Source organism: Neopelma chrysocephalum, unplaced genomic scaffold (genome assembly GCF_003984885.1).
Source record: "Neopelma chrysocephalum unplaced genomic scaffold, ASM398488v2 Primary Assembly neopelma1_68, whole genome shotgun sequence".
In the NCBI taxonomy this organism is placed as follows: Eukaryota; Metazoa; Chordata; class Aves; order Passeriformes; family Pipridae; genus Neopelma; species Neopelma chrysocephalum.
This window is the reverse complement of record NW_020897727.1, coordinates 6,172,076-6,191,327: the sequence shown is the minus strand read 5'-3', so window position 1 is coordinate 6,191,327 and position 19,252 is coordinate 6,172,076. Positions and strand designations below refer to the sequence as shown.

General features: G+C 60.5%; 5 protein-coding genes across 10 annotated transcripts in view; 2 read left to right on the top strand and 3 right to left on the bottom strand.

Annotated features, from left to right (window-relative positions):
• The window catches only part of IL17C (interleukin 17C), a 4,244-nt gene extending 2,120 nt beyond the window's left edge, over window positions 1-2,124 (top strand). The window contains exons 2-3 of the mRNA XM_027684911.1: window positions 1,059-1,381; window positions 1,511-2,124. Coding sequence (XP_027540712.1) covers window positions 1,059-1,381; window positions 1,511-1,760 — 573 coding nt within the window. The 3' untranslated portion in view covers window positions 1,761-2,124. The remainder of the gene's footprint in view (window positions 1-1,058; window positions 1,382-1,510) is intronic.
• A 367-nt stretch (window positions 2,125-2,491) lies between these two features.
• LOC113968542 (cytochrome b-245 light chain) lies at window positions 2,492-5,921 on the bottom strand. Its single transcript, XM_027685192.1, has 6 exons — window positions 4,984-5,921; window positions 4,181-4,250; window positions 3,893-3,967; window positions 3,599-3,682; window positions 3,443-3,524; window positions 2,492-3,357 (listed from the first exon to the last, which is right to left on the bottom strand). The coding sequence occupies exons 1-6, from the start codon at window positions 5,039-5,041 to the stop codon at window positions 3,175-3,177; spliced, it is 552 nt and encodes a 183-aa protein (XP_027540993.1). The 5' UTR covers window positions 5,042-5,921; the 3' UTR covers window positions 2,492-3,174.
• A 104-nt stretch (window positions 5,922-6,025) lies between these two features.
• MVD (mevalonate diphosphate decarboxylase) lies at window positions 6,026-9,830 on the bottom strand. Its single transcript, XM_027685191.1, has 10 exons — window positions 9,730-9,830; window positions 9,368-9,438; window positions 9,157-9,271; window positions 8,934-9,080; window positions 8,062-8,261; window positions 7,854-7,928; window positions 7,208-7,426; window positions 7,013-7,128; window positions 6,822-6,930; window positions 6,026-6,287 (listed from the first exon to the last, which is right to left on the bottom strand). The coding sequence occupies exons 1-10, from the start codon at window positions 9,797-9,799 to the stop codon at window positions 6,207-6,209; spliced, it is 1,203 nt and encodes a 400-aa protein (XP_027540992.1). The 5' UTR covers window positions 9,800-9,830; the 3' UTR covers window positions 6,026-6,206.
• Window positions 9,831-12,683: 2,853 nt separating this feature from the next.
• On the bottom strand, window positions 12,684-18,131 carry RNF166 (ring finger protein 166). 3 transcript variants are annotated; one of them, XM_027684976.1, is made up of 7 exons: window positions 17,954-18,064; window positions 16,541-17,019; window positions 16,209-16,365; window positions 14,694-14,806; window positions 14,286-14,400; window positions 13,873-13,980; window positions 12,684-13,046 (listed from the first exon to the last, which is right to left on the bottom strand). In XM_027684976.1, the coding sequence occupies exons 2-7, from the start codon at window positions 16,630-16,632 to the stop codon at window positions 12,981-12,983; spliced, it is 651 nt and encodes a 216-aa protein (XP_027540777.1). In that variant the 5' UTR covers window positions 16,633-17,019; window positions 17,954-18,064; the 3' UTR covers window positions 12,684-12,980. The 3 variants fall into 3 exon arrangements, with proteins under 3 accessions (XP_027540777.1, XP_027540775.1, XP_027540776.1); XM_027684974.1 differs by lacking the exon at window positions 16,541-17,019 and having other exon boundaries at window positions 17,954-18,131; XM_027684975.1 differs by lacking the exon at window positions 17,954-18,064 and having other exon boundaries at window positions 16,541-17,888.
• Window positions 18,132-18,196: 65 nt separating this feature from the next.
• The window catches only part of CTU2 (cytosolic thiouridylase subunit 2), a 4,057-nt gene continuing 3,001 nt past the window's right edge, over window positions 18,197-19,252 (top strand). For 3 of the 4 annotated variants that reach the window (XM_027684969.1, XM_027684971.1, XM_027684970.1), the window contains exons 1-2: window positions 18,197-18,550; window positions 18,914-18,988. In XM_027684969.1, the coding sequence (XP_027540770.1) occupies window positions 18,471-18,550; window positions 18,914-18,988 (155 nt within the window). In that variant the 5' untranslated portion in view covers window positions 18,197-18,470. Of the gene's footprint in view, window positions 18,551-18,913; window positions 18,989-19,057; window positions 19,206-19,252 lie in introns of those variants that run through there. The other variant, XM_027684972.1, reaches the window with a different exon arrangement.

Sequence of the window (19,252 nt, the reverse complement as noted above, 5' to 3'; positions counted from 1 at the left end):
TGTGCAGGTAGTTTCTGCATGCGATTAGCTGTAAACATGTTTGGGTGCACATGCATGCTTGCACACACTCCTGTAAGGGTGGGGCTGTGCTATATGTGTGTGCTGGTTCTGTGGGTGTACATATATATCCCTCTGTGTGTGTGTGTATGTATGTATGTGTATGTGTATATGTGTGTGTGTATGTATGTATATGTACGTATATATATGTGTGTGTACATATATATACACACAGGTATTCTCTGTGCGTGTATATATGTGTATATATACAGGCGGTTGTTGTGTATTTATGTGTGTGTGTGTGTGTGTGTGTGTATGTACATGCCTGTATCACATATGTGCTACAGCTTTAGGGTTGGGGGTATGTATAGGTGAGTGCTGGCCCTCTGTGTATGTGTGTGTGTGTGTATATTCTGTATCCTGCGTGTATATAGATGTATATATGTGTATATATAGGTAGTTGCTGTGTATGTATAGTTGTGGATACATGTTGATTTTGTGCGTGTGTGTGGGTACATCTGTCTTGCACACACATATGCCACTGTTTTAGGGGTGGAGGGGTGTATACATCTGTTCTAGCCCTCTGTGTGTACATATATATATATATTTTTATACAAATATTCCCTGTGTGTCTATATATGTACAGGTAGTCACTGTGTATGTATGGGGGGTGGTGTTGACATTGTGTGTATACATGCATGTATCACATATGTGCACTATTTTTTTAGGGGTGGGGATATATAGAGAGATACGTAGCTACACAGATATGTAGATATAGAAATATATAGATAGATACAGATATTGAAATACAGAGATAGAGAAATAGATAGAGATAGATATACAGATATACAGAAATGCAGATATATATAGATACACACACACACGTGCCCACACTCTGGGTGCTGGTGCACGTGGGTGCAGGCTCGCATTTTGGGGAGGCTGTGCTGGAGCTCTGTGTGTCGAACCCCCCCATGTCTGGGGGTGGTGCCAGCTCACCCCTGAGCCCTCTGGGTGCGTGTGTGGGGTTATCGCTGTGTCTCCTGACTTGCTGTCTCCCGCAGGGCTGGCTGGGTGCCCTGGCACTGCTGGGCGTGCTGGTGCTGTGCCGGGGGCTGCGGCGCCCCGGGGGTCCCCCGCACTCCCACCCCGTGCTGTGCTACAGCGGCGCCGAGCTGGGGGACGAGGCCCCCACGCAGCTCCTGGGGCGCAGCCTGCGCTGGGACCGCTATGTGCCCGTGCAGCTGGTGCCACAGCTGGAGCAGCTGGAGAGCACCAGGCACCGGCGGCACCGGCGGCACCGCCCGCACGGCTGCCCCGCGCTGCAGACCCGCACCAGCCTCCGCAGCGAACCCAACGAGCGCTCCATCTCCCCGTGGCGCTACCGGTGAGTGCACGACACCCCACCGGACCCCAACCCCCATGTCCGCCCTTTCCGGTGCACCCCCGTTGGCTGATCCCAGCCGGGGTGACCCAGGGGACACAGGGAAGGGTCTCACCGAGCGCGTCCCCACAGCATCGACGAGGACGAGAACCGGTACCCGCGCAAGTTGGCCTTCGCCGAGTGCCTGTGCAGTGGCTGTGTAGATGTCAAGACAGGCCGGGAGACGACGTCGCTCAACTCAGTGACCATCCACCAGACCATGATGGTGCTGCGGCGCAAGCCCTGCCCACGCCCCGCCGGGCTGGGCCTCGTCACCTTCGAGGTGGATTATATCAAGGTGCCCGTGGGCTGCACCTGTGTCCTGCCCCGCACCAGGCGCTGACCCTCCCCTGCTCCCGTGGAGCCCCCGTAGTGTGACCGTGTCACCGCATCCCCCTCACCCGTGCTTGTTTTAGAGCACCCATCCACAGCCAGGGCATCCTCCCAGCCCCTCACCTCATTATTTATGAGTTATTTATAAGCCTTGCAGCCAGGGGGCTTTTTTTACCCCGTATTTATTGCTGACTCCCCTGGCCGCAGCTGTGACTCCAGGTCCAGCATTGCCCCACAGTGCTCGAGACCCCCAGGCCGGACCTTGCGAGCGCTGCCCGGGCACTCGCTGGTTATTTATTCCCCAAAAAAGCTATTTATTGTCTCCTCTCTGTGCTATTTAATGCTGCAAATAAAAGCTGACCTTCCCCAAAACGGTCCTTCTGGGAACAGAACCCCCTCCATGCCCAGGCACCTTCCAGCACCCACAAGTGGAACTGGGGAAGGGAAATGCCCCCACATTCCCTGCTGGAGCATCATCCCAGGTTTTGGGGGCTCCTCTGGGATGCTCTGTGCAGCTCTAGTGCAGGGTCCCTCCAGTTTCACCCATCTGTTGGGTCCTTAAGGATTCTGGGAAGGGACCCTGCAGTGGCCGCACTCTGTGCACGCCCACCCTGGGTTTGCCCATAATCGCACCATTTGGCCGCAAAACATCCCCCCAGTCCAGCCCCAGCCTCCCCAGATCAGGAGACCCTCCCTGGGAGCAGGAGGCTCCTCCCTGGAGTGGGAAGCAGGGGCAGCCAGTGCCTTTCCCACTTTTTATTGCAATAGCAACTGCGGAAGTGACAAAAAACAGGGAGAGCTGGTGATGAGAGCAGAGCTGCCTGACCTCCCTTGGGGCTGGGGGTCCCTGAGAGCTGGTGTTCCACAGGGATTTGGGGATCCCCCCGGGAACTGGGGGTTGCTTGGAGAGCTGGGACACTCTCAGGGAGCTGAGCATGTCCAGGGCTTTGGGGATCCTCAGAAGCTGGGAAGCCCTTAGGGGCTGCAGACCCCACAGGAAGCTGAGCATCCCCAGGAATTTGGGGATCTCCAGAAGCTGGGGAGCCCCTGGGAGCTGGAGACCCCACAGGGAGCATTGCATGGCTGGGGAATTTGAGGAGCCCTGGGAGTTGAAGAGAGTCCTGAGAAGCTCAGCATTCCCAGGGATTTGGAGATCTCCAGAAGTTGGGGGGCCCCTGAGGGCTGGAGACCCCACAGGGAACTAAGCACCCCTGGGGATTTGCGAATCCTTTGGAGAGCTGGGGAGCCCAGGAGGAACTGATGATCCTCAGGGATCTGAGCATCGCCAGGAGCTGGGGATGAGCTGAGCAGCCCCAGGGCCTTGGGGATCCCCTGGAGCTGGGCCCCCGTTTCCCACAGTGAATCTGGGGAGCAGCTGGGAAGCAGGAGCAGGAGGAGCAGAGCAGGGCAGGCAGGTGCCCCCATTACTCAGCCTCCACAGGGATGGGGTTCACCTGCCCCCCCACCTCTGCCGGCTGCTTCTTGCGGGCATCGGCGGGGGGCCGGGGCGGGGGGTTGCTGGGGGGCTGCTTGATGGTGCCCCCCACTTGTGGCCGCTCCCGGGGCTTCTGCTCGATGGGTCTCCACTCCTCCCCACGCACCGCAGCCTGCGAAGCCATGGGGGTGTCAGGGGTGGTCTCGTCCTCCTCCCAGCTCCCCCAAAAGACCCCCCCAAACCCTCCCTGCACTCACCAGCAGGTAGATGCCGCTGGCAATGCCCAGGCAGACGGTGCCCAGGATGGTGGAGAGGAGGAAACCGGCGGGGACAGCCAGGCTGGGGGAGAGATTCGGGGTTCAGGGAGGTGTCGGGGGGGCTGGACCCCATCCCTGAGCCCGTATCCCACTTACGCAGCGTGAAGGATGGCTCGGATGTAGTAATTCCTGGTCAGGGGCCCAAACAGCTTCACCACAGCTGTCATGTACTTCTGGCCACTGCAGAGCAACACTGGGGGGTCAGAGGGGGTATCCCCACCCAGGGACCCCCACTTCCACGCTGTCCTGCATGGAACACCCCAAGGAACCCCCCCGTGGGATCCAGTTCTGCTCCCACCCCACCACTGCCACCCCCGGTGCCACATCCCTGTGTTTAGGGGGTACCAGAACCCCAATCCCAGGGGTGAGGGAGGGGAACCCACCACTTACCACCTCTCCATGGTGGAGCCCTTTTTCCTCTTGCTCCTGGGATACTCAAGCAGGCAGACCAGGACGCCTGCTGCGCTGCCAGGGGGTCAAGGAAAGGGGGGATCGCAGTGGGAATAGTCCCAAGGCACAACCCTCACCCCAAGAAGGGGCTGTTTGGGGTAGGAAAAGCGCGATCTGGGACCAGAGTGGGGAGGAGGAGGATATGATTCCCCCTGTTTGTGCTTCCCACCCCCATCGGGACAGGGTTTTCCTGCCGCCCAGCCCCGGGAATGCTCTCGGGAAGGATACATGGAGTACGCAGCGAAGTACCAGCCCTTGAACTGCCCCGCCACGGCCACGATCCCGCCCGTCACCAGGACTGAGGAGACAGCGCGGGATGGAGGGGTCCGGCCCGTGACACGACCCCCAGGGCAGGATACGGACCCCTAGCCCGGGATACAACCCCCCAGCCCGGGATACAAACCCCCAGCCCGGGATACAAACACTCAAACCCAGGACACAGACCCCCAAGCTCAGGATACAAATGCCCAACATAAGATACCCCAAGCCTGGGACGTGGGGATCTCTGAGGACCTGACATGTAGGATTCCTTGGATTGAGGGAAGGGAAATGGGCGAGACGCCCATGGCCCCGGGGGGCTTTGACAAGAGGAGTGCCAGGCAGATGTTGTGTGCAGGACCCCCTGGATTCAGGCAACTGGGGAGCTCCAGGCTTTGGGGAATTGGCGGAGAGGTTTTTGGCCCCGGGGCCGGCGGAAGAGAGGAGAGCGGAGGAGGAGAGGAGCGAGAGAGGGCAGAGGAGGAAGAGAAAAGGAGGAAGCGGAGTTTTCAGCCCTGCGCATCCCCCACTGGGACGGGACTTCCCGGCCGACCCGGCGCCTCCCGCCTGCACCCCCCGACAGCCCCCAACGCTTGGTCGGCGAGACCGGGACCCTCCCATCCCTCGGGGCCGTGTCTGGGGGCGCCCCGGGGCTCAGCAGCCCAGGGGCTCAGCACTCCAAGCCCGCCGGGCTCTCACTCCCTCCAGCTCCCGGGTCCCCATCCCCCGGCCGGCCCCGGCATTCCCGGCCCCTCTCGGCCCCGCGCACTCACTGAGCCCAGCGGCGAGTGCCTGCTCGTTCGCCCACATGGCCCACTCGATCTGCCCCATGGCCCGGAGGGGATCGGCTCGGCCCGAGCCTATTTGGCTATTCCCGGCTCCGTTCGGCTCGTCCCGAGCGAGTTTGGCTGCTCCTGGCCCTGTTAGGCTCGGCCCGGGTTAGGCTCGGCTCGGCTGGTCCCGACCCGGAAGGCGGATACAATGTACCCAAGTACCGACCACGCCCCTTTGTCATCGGTCACGCCCCTTTCCACACTGGCCACGCCCCCGCGGGGACCCCCCGCAGCCCCCCGAGGGGACACGGCACCGACCCCGGGGGGACAGGGGACGTGGGGGGTGATGAGGATGGTGTGGGGGGTCAGGATCTGTCTGGTCCAGGGGCACAGGATCAGTCCAAGGGACACAGGCGGACACAGGACATGCTGGGTTAATGAGGATGGCATGGCAGGGGACGGGATCTGTCTGGTCCAGGACAGGATCAGCCCCACAAGGAACATGGGGGGAACAGGATTAGCGCCAGCAGGGACACCTGAGAGATGTGGGACAGGATCAGTCCTGCAAGGGACAGGGGCTATGTGGGGGGACAGGATCAGTGCCAACAGAAACAACTAGGGGGACAGGGGCCAGGAGCTGCCTGTCCCAACAAGGGGCATCTGAGGGATCGATGAGAGGATCAGTCCTGCAAGGCACAGGGAGGGGACAGGGGATGTGCAAGGGACAGGGACCATGTAGGGTGACAGGGGTTGTGCAGGGGGACAGGATCAGTCCCAGCAGGGACAGGGGATGTACAAGGGACAGCGGCCATGTGGGGGAACAGGATCAGTGCCAGCAGGGACAACTGGAGGGTATATGGGACAGGAGCAGCCCCGCAATGGGCATGGTGGGGACAGGGCTCGTGTGGCGAGACGGGGCTGTGCAGGGGGACAGGATCAGCCCCAGGCACAGACATTAGGAGGAACTATCCCCCCTCCTGCCTCCCATTTTGGCTGGCACTGTCCCCCCCAGCACCACACACAGAGCCCAACACCCCAAAACGACAGCCAGGAACACTGTATTTCCTTACAAAAGAGTAAAAACCAGCCCTGGGTTACATCCTGCCCCAGAGCTGTGCACAGCAGGCCTGGCTCAGAGTCCTGAGCCTCCTGGGTGGCACTGGCAGAGCCTTCCTGGCATGTCCTGGCTGTCCCGGGGCTGTTCCTGGGGGTGTCACCGGGGCTCAGGCGTGGCGCCGGGGCAGCCCATCTGCTCCCAGGAGGTGCTGGCTGGGATCATCCACGAGCTGGGGACCAGGGCCAGGCTGTGGGGCAGGACAAAGTTTAGGGACACCAAGGAGCCCTGCTGTCTGCAGAGACAGTTCCCCGGCTCAGGGCTGGGGGACAGCTCTGGGCCCCACAGACCCCAAAAGGCCACCCTATGGGTTGTGCCAGCAGGAATATGTGTAGGGATGGGGTCCTGCACGCCTACCTGGGAATGGGGACAGGGATGGGGTCCTGCGCACCCCTGCAGACAGGAATGGGGTCCCACACGCAGCCTTGGGGATGGGGTGTGGGGTGGGTTTGGGGTCCTGTGCACCCCTGGGGACAAGGATGGGGTCCCACATACCCCCCTGGGGATGGGGATGGTGCCCTGCACACCCCTCTGGGACTGGGGACAGTGATGGGGTCCCACACACCACTGGGAATGGAGGTGGATGGGGATAGGGTCCTGCACACCTCTGGGGACAGGAATGAAGTCCACACAGCCTCGCAGGGATGGGGTCCCACCACCCCCCTTGGGGCCAGAGATGGAGTCAGAGCCTCACCAGAGGCTCGACACTCCCCCAGCCCCTCACCTTGGTGTGCAGGATGTACTGGACAGCCCCCGGCACTGGCTCGGTGACCACGGCAGCCACCAGTTCCTGTGGCAGCGCAGCCGAGCCCACGGGCAGCCCCCGCACGAACCTGTGGCACAGCAAGGGCTCAGTCCCTGTCCCCTGCAGCCCCCCGTCACCCCATCCCCCAGTAAGAGACAAGGTTGCCTTACTGGTCCCCATTGGTGGCAGGAGGGAAGCTGCGCCTCACCACCTCCACGAACTCATCCACGGTGTCGGCCAGCATGAAGATCACGGCGTTGGGACCAGCATCGAAGGTGTAGGCAACCTGTGGTGGGATTGGGGGGGTCGTGGGGGCCTGGGGAGGGCCCACAGTGCCACGGCACCCGCAGAGCCCCAGCCAGTACCTTGGTGTGCCCATGGTGGGCATTGTAGCGATGTGCCAGCGCGATGATGTGGCGCGAGAGGTCGTTGAGGTAGAAGATGGGCGGGAAGGTGTCCAGGCAGGTGGCGTGGAACTGGTTGCTATCCTGCATGGTCAGCTGGCCAAAGCCCTCAAAGTCCCGCTCCCGGATGTGCCGCATCATCTGGGCCAGGCGTTCCGGGACCACCACCTCTGCCCGGTGCTGCCGTGGCACATGGGACAGTCACCCCAAGTTGGTGACAACCATGGTAGGTGGGTCATGGCCACCCCAGTTCAGTGACACCGGTGGCAGGTGGGTTGCGGCCACCCCATTCAGTGACACCCACAACAGGTTAGTTGTTGTCACCCTAATTCGGTGACACCTGTAGCACATGGGTTGTGGTCACTCCAATTTAGTGACACTCATGGCAGGCAAGTCACCATCACCTCAATTCAGTGACACCTGAGAGAGGTGGGTTGTGGTCACCCCAATTTGGTGACACCTGCAGCAGGTGGGTCACAGTTACTCCTATTTGGTGACACCCACAGCACTGCAACACTTTGGGTGTCCCTCCATGCCCTCCAGCCCTGTTCCAAGGGAAAGGGGACCCCAGCCCTGCCCAAGCAGGATGAGGCCCGCCCCCTCATACCTTCAGCAAGGTGCTGGTCTCCACACTGGTCTGCATCCCTGCCGTGCTGGCCACTGGCTTCTTCTGCCCGCTGACCTGGTGGGGGGCACAGATGGTGGGACGCAACCCCTCCTCATCCCCGGGGTCTGCACCCACCTGCACTGGGGTCTCCCAAACCCCACCCAGCTGGGGAGTGGTAGGTACAGCCATAACCCCTCCCATTGCTCACCACCAGGACGAGGACCCTGAGCTCCGGCCAGTGCGTCTCGGGGGCCACTTGGTGGGCCAGGCTGTCAGTGCCATCAGGTCGCTCCCCCCGCTGCCACTGCACGAAGCCCCCCCACATGCTGCGGCAGGCGCTGCCCGAGCCCCGCCGGGCCACCTCTGACAGCTCATCCTCCACGCCATAGAGCCGGGCCAGGGCTGACACTGCGGGGACAGGCAGAGGGCACACCCCTGTCACCCCTGATCCTTCTCCCAGTGCCCTCCACCCCACAGAGCCGGGCCAGGGCTGACACTGCAGGGACAGGCAGAGAGTACACCCCTGTCACCCCTGATCCTCCTCCCAGTGCCCTCCACCCCACAGAGCCGGGCCAGGGCTGACACTGCGGGGACAGGCAGAGGGTACACCCCTGTCACCCCTGTCCCCCCTCCCAGTGCCCCTCCACATCGTACAGCCAGGCCAGAGCTGATACTGCAGGGGATAGTAAGAGGGGACACCCCTGTCACCCCCACCCAGCGACCTCCATGCCATACAGTCATGAGCAGGGGACAGGTCAGATAGGCGGTGAAAGAGTGTCACTCCCTCTTGGTGCCCTCCACACCACACAGCTGCAGAAGGGGACAGGTCAGAGTTGGGGGGGGTGTCACCCCCTCCAAGTGCCTTCCATGTCATACAGCCAACACTGGAGGGGGACAGTCAGAGGGGGGGACACCCCTGTCACCCCTGCCACACGCTCCTGGTGCCCTCCATCCCGTACAGCCACAGGCAGGGCACAGGTCGGAGGGGGAAACACCTCTGCCATCCCTTCCTGGTACTGCACGAGGTGATAGGATCAGAGGGGACACTCCTGACACCCCCGTGCCCCGTCCCACACCCACCCAGGCAGGCGAAGCCAGCTGCAGACGAGGCCAGTCCGGCGGCCGTGGGGAAGTTGTTCTCAGAGGCGACGTGGACCTTGCAGGAGAGGAGGCCGAGCGTGGCCGCGTCCTCAGAGCCCCCCCGGCGCTTCCGGGCCAAGCGTCGCACTGCGGGGACAGGGGCAGTGAGGGGGGGTCGGGATCAGGGACCCTCCCGCTCCAGGGTAATGAAGGGGTCACTCACCCTCGCGCAGACAGGCCTGGACCCGCGGGTGCCCCACATCCGCCTCTGCCCCGTTGAGCCACAGCCTGTCCTCCGTGAAGTCCCGGCTGGCGGCGGCCGTGGTCGTGGTCTTGAGCTGTGGGGACACAAGGTGGGGGGCTCAGCATGGCCGGGCACGGGCTGGGGGCGGCAGGAGAGGCTGATCCTGATCCTGATCCTGAGCCAGACTTACCTGGTCCTGGTGCAGCGTCACACTCAGGGAGGAATTGATGGGCAGGATGAGTTCGGTGTCTCGCTTGCCCCCTGTAAGAGAGCAAGGCATGGCACGGCTTGGAATGGTATGGTATGGCATAGCACCACTTGGGATGGCACGGCACAGCTAGGAATGGCAAGGCATGGAAAACATTGCCACAGCACGGCATGGCATAGCACAGCACGGCATGGCACGGCACAGGTGGACATGGCACTGCACGGTCCGTCACGGTAACTGTGCCCCGCGTACCCCCCCACGCAGGTGCCAAACCCGTCCCCGAGCCCGGCCTGTCCCCACCAGGGTGTCCCGGGTGTCCCGTCCCCGAGCAGCCCCGCACTCACAGTACTTGATGACGGCGATGTTCACGGGAGCCGTGCAGGTGGCCATGGCGAGCGCCCTCTCCGCCGCCATCGCTCCCGGCACCGCCGCCGGCCTCAGGCCCCGCCCCCACGCCATGCACATCACCGTCACCTGTGGCGGGTTCTCGCCTCGCCATTGGTCAGCACGGAAGGGACCGGTAGGCGGCGCCCAATGGCAGCGATCGGACCACGGTGCGGCCCTGCCCCCCGGGGGCGCTGGGATGGGCGTGCGGGGGCGCCATATTCGAGTCGGGAAGGGGCTGCGCGTGCGCAGGGGTGCCGGTGCTCCCAGTACTGTTCCCAGTGTTCCCAGTACTGCTCTCAGTATCGCTCCCAGTGTTCCCAGTACTGCTCTCAGTATCGCTCCCAGTGCTCCCAGTACTCCCCAGACCGCTCTGCCTCCAGCACCCCAGTGCTCCCCGTGCCCTCGGTACCCCCAGCTCCCCCAAGGCACCAGTTCACCCAGTGACTCCAGCAGTGCCCCAGTATCCCCAGTACACCTCCAGCGCTCCCAGGATCTCCAGTGCTCCCAACCCCCCTGTAACCTCCACACCCCAGTGCTCCAAATATCCCCAGCACTCTCTTAGTGCCCCCAGAGCCTTCAGGGCCACCAGGATCCCAGTGATTCCAGCACTCCCAGTATGCCCAGTACCGCAGTACCCCAGTGCCCCTCCAGTGCTCCCAGCATCCCTTCAGTGCTACCAGTCCCCCTGCAGTGATCCCAGTAGCCACAGAGTCTCCAGCACTCCCAGAGCCCCTCACCCAGTGCTCCCAGTACAGCAGGGACTAGGAGCCACCCCCAGGCCGCCCACTGGGCACCCCCAGCCGGGCCCTGCTGCCTGTGTCCCCCCAGGGGTGTTTTTATCCTCTGGTCACTCACTCCCATTAGAAAACACCCCACAAATGCAGGTGTCCGGGGGTGCTGGGGGGCACACAGGGGGACACAGGAGTGACACCATGGGGTCACTACCAGTGGGGAAGGGGGGCACAGATCCCACTCGCCCTAAATAAACATCCAGGGGAATACAGGGGAGCAGCATCACCCCCATCCCCTCTCCACAGCAGGGATTTTGGAGACCCCCTCAAAAGAGCCTACATGGGGAGGCCACCCATGGATGAAACTGCCTTTATTGAGAAAAATGGTTTGCTACAAATACGTCATCGAGTTAATTTTTTTCCAAAAACAGGACGGCTCATTAAAAGTTCTAATTATGCAAAAAAGTGGTGGGTGACACACTGACGGGCACGGTGGGGATCCATGGCACAGCAGGATCCCTGGCATGGAGGGATCTCTGGCACAGCCCTGCACAGCCAGATTTGACCCCTCACACCCGGGGCCTTAAAGTGCTTTACAAAAGCAGCTGTTGCTGCCCCTGCTCTGGCTCTGTGGGGCAAAAAGAGTAGGGAAGAGGAAGGAAGGAAAGAGACTGAGGTTAACAGTGCTGTCCCAAAAGCAAGGAGCTCAGATGGAGGCTGCTCCAGGACCCGAGGGCCCCAGCTCAGAACAGGACAGGTAAACCCTTCCGAGTCCCTTTGGGAAGATGCCAATGCTCTCCATCCCACCAGGAACATCCTCCAAGCTGGGCAGGTGCCAGCAATGCTGGCAGGTAAGAGAAGATCCTATTCCTTCTTGCTGGCCTGGCTCCAGGGAGCAGAGCTGGGCAGCTCCAGCCCTTTCCATGCCCTGCAAGGGGAGTGGAGGGTGTCTGCACCTTCCTCCTGGGGCTGCAGATGCCAAAACCATCCAGTGCTATTAAAATCAAAATAAAAAACAAGCAGGTATTGCTAGAGCAGAGCTGGAGCCAGGTCTTGAATAAGCCTTGGGAGTTCTCTGAGCAGGGAGATGCAGAGGGATCCTCTCCTACCCCTTTTCCCTGCAAATCCTGCTGGAAGGTAGCACAGGGGATCTTGGGCATCACCCCCTCCCTCAGCTCCATCACTGGGACCTTGGGCTCATCCCATCACCAGTGCCATCTCCCTCCCCTCCTCTCCCAGCCCTCCAGAGCCAACTCCGGAGAGGGCAGAGAGGAAGGGGACCGAGGGTCACCAGGATGCCACGTAGCATCTCGGATCAACAGTGCCTTCTTCCCAGGGAAAGACTGGGAAAGGGAAATGCAATCCCCTATTTCTCTGGGGATAAGCAGCTCAGTGTTCCAGCTGGGATCCTGCATGGACAGACATCCCATGCACATCCATCATCTGGACACAATCCAGCTGCTCCTTGCCAGTGTGGCACAACGATCCTGCCTGCTCCCTCACAGGCAGAGGAGTTCTGAGCAGGGAAGGGAACAGCCCAGAAAGACCTGGGAACGGCCCAGAATGACTCAGGAATGGCCCAGGAAGACCCACAAAGGACCCCCGTGCACTTCCCACCACCGCAGAGTCCGACCTGCTGCTCCGGGATGCAGTTCCTGTCTCCCGCCCCATTCCAAATCCACATGTTCATTTGTCTGGGTTTTTTCCTGTTTAAAAATAAACTTTCTTAATAATGTTCCATAAAAATACTCTTGTCCTGGGTGACAGATATTGCAGTGTGAAGAGGAACAGCTTCTGATCCCACTCTAGAAAACGTGGAAAAGGCTTCACGCCGGTTCGTGTAGAAAAATGCAAGGACTTAGTATCCCAAGATCCGGTATAAAATGAGGAGGGAGTTTCCCTGGATGCTGGATGCCATCCCCGAGGGCTTCTCCAAACCCACTGTCCTCATGGGAAATGTGAGGGCAAGTCTCATCCCAGGATTCAGGTGACTTCAGCACGGGGGTCAGGACAGCCCAACATCTCTAGAAAAATCCTTGGAGAGTTTACAAAAAGATGCTCCGTGCCGTTTTCCTCCTTTTTAAAAGGATGTGGATGATACCAGTCCCAAATCAGGGTGTTTTGCATCAAATATATCAGTTTTAGGTACCTATTTGATTGCAACAAAGAGCAAGGACAAGTGTGCCAAAAAGCATCTAATAATAAATAGATCTGGACACAGGGATATGCTCCGAGTACGGATATGAAATGCCTAAACCAGGATTGATCCCAGCCCTTCGGTGCCGGCTCCTCTCTCCAGACGTCTCTGCTTCATCACTACGACGATGAGGAGACTCCACCTTCTGAAACAAGGTGGGATTTGCCCCCAGAGCAGAGGGAAGAGAGGCAGCAGTGGGGCTCTGGGGATGCCCACGGGATCCATGTCTCCCGGAAGGCCGAGTGTGCAAAAGGAGCCGGGGCAGGGAGGGGGATCCCCCTCAGTTCTCAGAGAGGGACAGAGCCAGGGCCGCCTGCAACGCTGCCTCCTCGTCGATGTTGTAATCCTAAAAATAAAACAAGGATGCTCAGGAGAGCTGGCACAGCCAGGGCACACCATCTCCATAGAGCCCTGCCCACTCCTGGTCGTGCCATGGAGGCCATGAGCCTCCGTTCCTCTGGCACACAGATCCTGGGAATGAAACCTGTGCTCTTTGGTGTGTGCTTTGTGCCCACATCCCTCTCCTGCCTGCAATCCTACACTTGGCAGCAAGGATGGAACATGCCCACACAAGCTGAGGCCAAAGGGTGAAGCTTTCTAGCAAGGCCACAGGTTTTTTCAGCACTCCAGGTCTGGTTTATCCAACACACCAATCACTTCTGAAACCAGGATATTCCTCTGTAAAAGGTTCTTTTCCCTGACATCTATCCAATAAAAGCAGGATGAGAACAAAATCTCCCCTGGGTCGCTGCAGCCAGGGCTGAGCCATCACACCCTCAATCCCACACAAGAGGGGTCACAGACCCCCCATATGGAGCAACCACACCCCCCAAACCCCAAGGCTGGGCTGTTTCCCTCCCCTTGCTCCTGAAACCTCAAAGAAAAGGCTTTTTGTGTTAAAATTCCTCAGGGGAAAAGTTTAATGGAACAATCTTTGCGGAGAGCAGGAGCATTTCAGTCTCCTCCTTTTGTGAGGACAACCAGCTCAGCACCCCTGGGGTGGGGGTCTCACGAGTGGGGAATACGTGTGCCACGTGTCTCCTGTGGAGCCCAAGGGAGGATCTGTCCCCTTCCCAATGGGATGGGCTGATCCCGGCACGGGAAGGAAAGGGCTGGTTTCACCCTCTGGCACAGGACACAGGGAGGGGGGTCCCCCTTTTTTTTTGACTCACCACGAAGGTGTCATAGGAGAACTTGTGCCTGTGGAGGAGGTGCTGGAGGAAGTTGGCACTCTTGTAGCTGGGATCTCCCCAGGGCATGGCTGAGCACACCGGGCACACCTGCAGGGACAGGGACATGGGAACAGTGACACCTGGACGCGGATCCTTCTGCCTTGACCTCCCTGAGAGGTGAGTGGTGATCCCCCCTTTCTGACAGAGAATGGGCAGAGAAAGTGCTAAACAGGGAGTCTCTAACAAATCAGAGACAGGTCCCCACCTCCCAAAGGGATTTAAACAAATTAAACCAGCTGGAAACACAGCTGTACCTCACACACATCCATGCCGGTGGCCTGGGGCAGTGTATTTGGATTCCCAGGAGTTTCCCTGCACAACCCAGCCCATTCCAGTGCCCCAGCATCACTCACCACTTTGTTGGGGTCATTTCTGTGGTTTTCCATGCAGTGCTTCACCAGCTCCTGCTGGTCCAAGTTCCGGGCCCCGCAGTACGGACACACAAACGTCGAGCGGTTGGGAATGTTGCTAAGGAGAGCAAGGAAAAGCTCAGATCCCCAGGGAAGGGGCTGGGTTGACTCCTTCCAAACTAACCCAGCTCAGTTTTGTGAGAGCAGAAGCCAGCCCAGCCCCTTCCCACCCCGTGGGTCCTTCATCCCAATTCACGCTCCAAAACACGGAGCAGTACAAGGGCTGTGGGTGCCAGGAAGGAAAATTGCTGATATTCCTCCCTGTGATTAGACAGGGAAAGGTAAAACACATGCTTGGATTTTGGGGCATGCAAGGAGGGACATGCTTCCCTACCCAAGGCGCAGGAATACCTGGGAATAGGCTGGGATGTGGGGACAACTGGAACAAACTTGGGGCAGTTGGCCATCTGCTCCTGCACCTTGGCGCAGGATGAGACGTGAGAGCGCATTTTGGCCAGGGTCACCTGGAGAAGGAGGACAAGAAACATTTCTGGGCTGTGGGAACACCTTCCAGGAGCCAGCATTGGAGCTGGACCTGGAGCCCAGGTCCAAGTGACCACTGGTCTGTGCAGGATGACCCACAGCAGTGGAAATGCCACACCCGCCCATCCCTCCTCGCAGGATGGAGATTTGGGGATGCACTGTCCCTGCAGGGATCCCCAGAGGTTCCCCACAAGCCACCCAGGCTGCACCAAATCCATTTTCCTTCAAAAAGCAGGAACTGCTGATGGGAGAAATCCTGAAAGTGCACTGACACCATGTTGGATTGCTCCTGGGCTGCAGTCAGGGGTGACAAGATTCTCAAAGTTAAGGGTTTCCATGCTGCAGGAAAACCTCCACCTGCTTTTGAAGGTCTGACTGTCCCATAAGAGCTGCAGCCTCTGACAGAGGCAGCTGGCAGGGAGCTCCTTCAGCTCGGCTCAGGGCAGCAGCTGTGACACAGGGGACACAGAATCATGGGATCATTTTGGTTGGAAAAGACCTCCAAGGTCATTAAGCCCAACCTGTGACCAATCCTCCCACCTTGTCACCCAGCCCAGAGCACTGAGTGCCATATCCAGTCATTCCCTGAACACCTCCAGGGATGGGGACTCTATCACTGCCCTGGGCAGCCCCTTCCAAAGCCTGACCATCCCTTCCATGAAGAAATTATTCCTGATGTCCAACCTGAACCTCCCCTGCTACAGCTTGAGGCCATTTCCCCTTGCCCTGTCCCTTGTTCCCTGGGAGCAGAGCCTGACTCCCCCAGCTCCATCCTCCTGTCAGGGAGTTGGAGAGAGTGAGAAGGTCCCCCCTGAGCCTCCTTTTCTCCAGGCTGAGCTCCCCCAGCTCCCTCAGCTTCTCCTGGTGCTCCAGACCCTTCCCCATCTCCGTTCTCTTCTCTGGACATGCCCATCAGTGTCTGTACTGGAGGGGGCCAAATCAGACCCCAGAATTCCAGATGTGGACCCTGTGCCCAGCACAGGGGGACAGTCACTTGGTCCTGTGCCCACACTGTGGCCAGTACAATCCAGGTGCCATTGGCCTCTTGTCCACCTGGGAACACCTGGGCTTATGTTCAGCTGCTGTCACCAGCACCCACAGGTCCTTTTCCAGCTTTCCAGCCACTCTTCCCCCAGCCTGGAGTGTTCCATAGGGTTGTTGTGACCCAAGGGCAGGACCCAACACGTGGCCTTGTTGACTCTCACTCCACTGGCCTCAGACCATGGATCCAGCCAGTCCCAATCCCTCTGCAGAGCTTCCTGTACTCCTGTAGATCCACATCCCACCCTTGTTTGGGGAAGCAAACCAGGGACAGCCAGTAACTCCCCTTCCCTGGCACCACGACTGTGGGATTGGGATAGGGATGGGGACTGGCAGCTTTACCTTCTTGCTGCAGCCTCTGCAGGGAGCCTTGTAGGATGAGAGCTGCTTCTCCACGCTGGAAGCCTTCTCCACCTTTTTGGGATCAAAGGGCACACGGCAGAGTGGGCACAGCGGGGATGGCACCTGCAGGCAGGGCTGCAGGCATTCCCCACAAAACCTGGGAGCACAGAGCAGGACTGAGCACCCCGGGAAGAAAAGCAGGATCCCATCAGGGTATACCCATTCCCAGAGACTCCCGGCACCCCAAAACCCAGGGATCAGTAGCCCAACTGGGAGAACTGGGAGGTTGGGAGAGGGTGAGAGGAGGCCCCCAAGATGCTCCCTGCACGTTCAGATGATTCCGCTGCCCTGAGACTGGATTTGAAAGGAGCCAAACAAAAATAGTGCTGAGTATCCAGGTCAGGCAGGGATGGAGTGAGCACATTAGAGCCCGGATCACTTCCTTCCAAGGTCCTTATATCCCCAGGAGCGTGGCTGAGGAATCCAGGTGGGGAGGAGGTGCAGGAAAGCACCTCCAGGCACAAGGCAAAGCAGCTCTGTCCTCAAAATCCAATTATCCCAGCATTCATGTCCCTTCCTACCCAGCTCTTGTCATCAAGAACAGGGAATGAAACACCTCAAACCCTCTGCCACTGCAAGGGGAGTAGGAATGAGCAAGGGGGATCATGGAAGGGATCTGGAATCATTCCCAGCCTCAAACAAGCTAGAGGGGGATAAGCGAGGCAGCGCTGGAGCTCCAAGCAAAGCCACAGATCCACTGGGGGTGTCCTCAAAATCAGATGGAAAACTGGATGAAGGTGTTCCTGAAATGCTGGGGGGACAGAGACAAGAGTTTGGGAGGTCCTGGGGTGGGAGCCAGGTCTGGGAGCAGAGGGAGCTCTGAGTGGTCAGTGGGACACCCACATCGGATCCAGGCTGGGGAACACTGAGAGGGACAGGGCAGCACCCATCCCCGAAGAGGGAAAGATCTAGGATGAGGACAAGGGGGGTGGGAGGGGGGTCCTGGGGCCGGGGGGGGGGGGGGGATGGGGGTCCCAGTACCAAGATAGGAGGGATGGGATGGGGGTCCAGGGATGAGAGGAATGAGATGGAGATCCCAGTGCTGCATGGGAGAGGCAGTGGTCTCGGATGAGATGGGTAGGAATGGGGGTCCTGTTATTTGACTGGGGGTGGGATGGGATGATGCTGAATTTGGGGGTGGGATGGGGGTCCCAGAAGCAGACTTAGGGGGGTGAGATGAGGATCCCTGGGATGGGAGGGGTGAGATGGGGGCCCCAGTGTGGGATGGAGGATTGGGATGAGGGTCCCGGTATCAGGATGGGAGGAGTGGGAATAGGGGTCCTAGTACTTGACAGGGGGTGGGATGGGGGTCTCGGTACCAGGATGGGAGGGCTGTGAATAGGGGTCCTGGTACAGAACCATCCCAGGGGTGGGAATGGGGGACCCGGTGTGGGATATTTGACTGGGGTGGGATGATACATCAGTACCGGGATGCCCCGTACTGAACCATCCCGGTGTGGGATGGGGGACCCAGTGTGGGATGGGGGTCCCGGTATTTGACTGGGAGTGGGGTGAGCGTCCCGGTACTCGACTGGGGGTGGGATGGGGGTCTCGTCGCCGGCCGGGGTCACTCGGCAGAGAGCCCCAAGGGATCCCAGCGCCAGGACATCGCCCAACGACCGCACCGCGCCCGTCGCCGGGTCATCTCGGGGGACCCCACCGCCCCCGCCCGGGCCCCGTCTCACGTGTGCCCGCAGCCCGCGATGCCGACGGCGCGGTGGAACACCTCGAGGCAGATGGGGCAGCTGAACTGCGCCTCCAGCGCCTCGGCCGCGGCCCCGGGCCCGGGGGCGGCGCGGGGGGGCCCGGCAGGGCCCTGCGGCCGCTGCGCCGCCGCCACCAGCAGGCTCCGGAACATGGCGGCGCCGGCGGCGGGGCGGGCGCGGCGTCACGGGGCGGCACCGCCGCGTCAGCGCCGCGCGACCGGAGCGCTCGGGGACACGGCGGGATACACCGGGACACGGCGGGGCCGGGAGGAGCCGAGCGGGCCCCACCGGGACTGAGCAGGATCCACTGGGACACACCGGGACTGAGCAGGATCCACCGGGACACACCGGGACACACTGGGACTGAGCAGGATCCATTGAGACTCTCCGGGACTGAGCAGGATCCACCGGGACACACCGGGACCGAGCAGGACACACCGGGACCCACGGGACACACCGGATCCACCGGGACTGACCGGGGCCGAGCGGCGCCTCCATGTGCGACGTGTCGGGCGACGGTGGCGGGTGCGGGACGGACGCGGAGCCGCCGCGGCGCCGCCGCGCACCGGGAGACAGGTGGGAGCCCGCTCCGGACCAGGATGAACCCCCGGTAACCTCCCGGTATCCCCCAGGCATCCCCACCGTGCTGCCTCCGGTATATCCCCTGTGCTCCCCCAGTACCCCTCGGTACCGCTCCGTTCTCCCCCCGGGTGTGTTCCCGATATCTCTCTGGTACCCTCTGGAGCTGCCTCTGGTGCTGCCCCTCCCTCCCCCCGGTGCTGCCCCTGTACCCCCTGGTGCTTCCCCTGGTATCCCCCGGTAATGCCCGGTAGCCCTTCGTGCTGCCCTGGGACTGGGACCGCCGCCTCCCCGCCCGGTACCGCCTCCGGGGGGGAGGTCGGGTCCCGGTGTCCCCGGTGACCGGCCGTGTCCCCACAGCCACCCCCGAACCTGCGTGAAGTGCGGGCAGGGCACGGCCGCCCTCATCATTCGCGTCGGGGACCCCTTCTGCCGGTGAGGGATCGGATGGGAACAATGGGATGGGGGACATCAGGCTGTGGGGTATTGAGTGTTTGGGAAGTTTGGGCTTGGGGACACCGGGACTTGGGGATATTGGGACATCAGGGCTTGGGGACTTTGGGGTTTGGGGACATCAAGCCTTGGGGACATTGAGTCTTGAGGATGTGGGGAATTGGAGACATTGGGTTTTGGGAACATGGGAGCCTGGGGACGTTGTGTCTCATGGACCTTTGTTTCTGGGACATTGGGTCTCTGGGA

Bases quoted from the DNA above. Each gene is read 5' to 3' on its own strand.
- LOC113968542 (XM_027685192.1), bottom strand. From the start codon at position 5,041: ATGGGGCAGATCGAGTGGGCCATGTGGGCGAACGAGCAGGCACTCGCC. The intron at 3,683-3,892 runs GTAAGTGGTGGG...GTTGCTCTGCAG, and splicing joins GGCTCCACCATGGAGAGGTG to TGGCCAGAAGTACATGACAG. The intron at 3,525-3,598 runs GTAAGTGGGATA...TCTCTCCCCCAG, and splicing joins CGAGCCATCCTTCACGCTGC to CCTGGCTGTCCCCGCCGGTT.
- MVD (XM_027685191.1), bottom strand. From the start codon at position 9,799: ATGGCGGCGGAGAGGGCGCTCGCCATGGCCACCTGCACGGCTCCCGTG. The intron at 9,272-9,367 runs GTAAGTCTGGCT...GTGTCCCCACAG, and splicing joins TGACGCTGCACCAGGACCAG to CTCAAGACCACGACCACGGC. The intron at 6,931-7,012 runs GTAAGGCAACCT...GCTGTGCCACAG, and splicing joins CCTGCCACCAATGGGGACCA to GTTCGTGCGGGGGCTGCCCG.
- RNF166 (XM_027684974.1), bottom strand. From the start codon at position 18,126: ATGTTCCGGAGCCTGCTGGTGGCGGCGGCGCAGCGGCCGCAGGGCCCT. The intron at 16,366-17,953 runs GTGAGACGGGGC...CTGTGCTCCCAG, and splicing joins ATCGCGGGCTGCGGGCACAC to GTTTTGTGGGGAATGCCTGC. The intron at 13,981-14,285 runs GTGAGTGATGCT...CTGTCCCTGCAG, and splicing joins GAAATGACCCCAACAAAGTG to GTGTGCCCGGTGTGCTCAGC.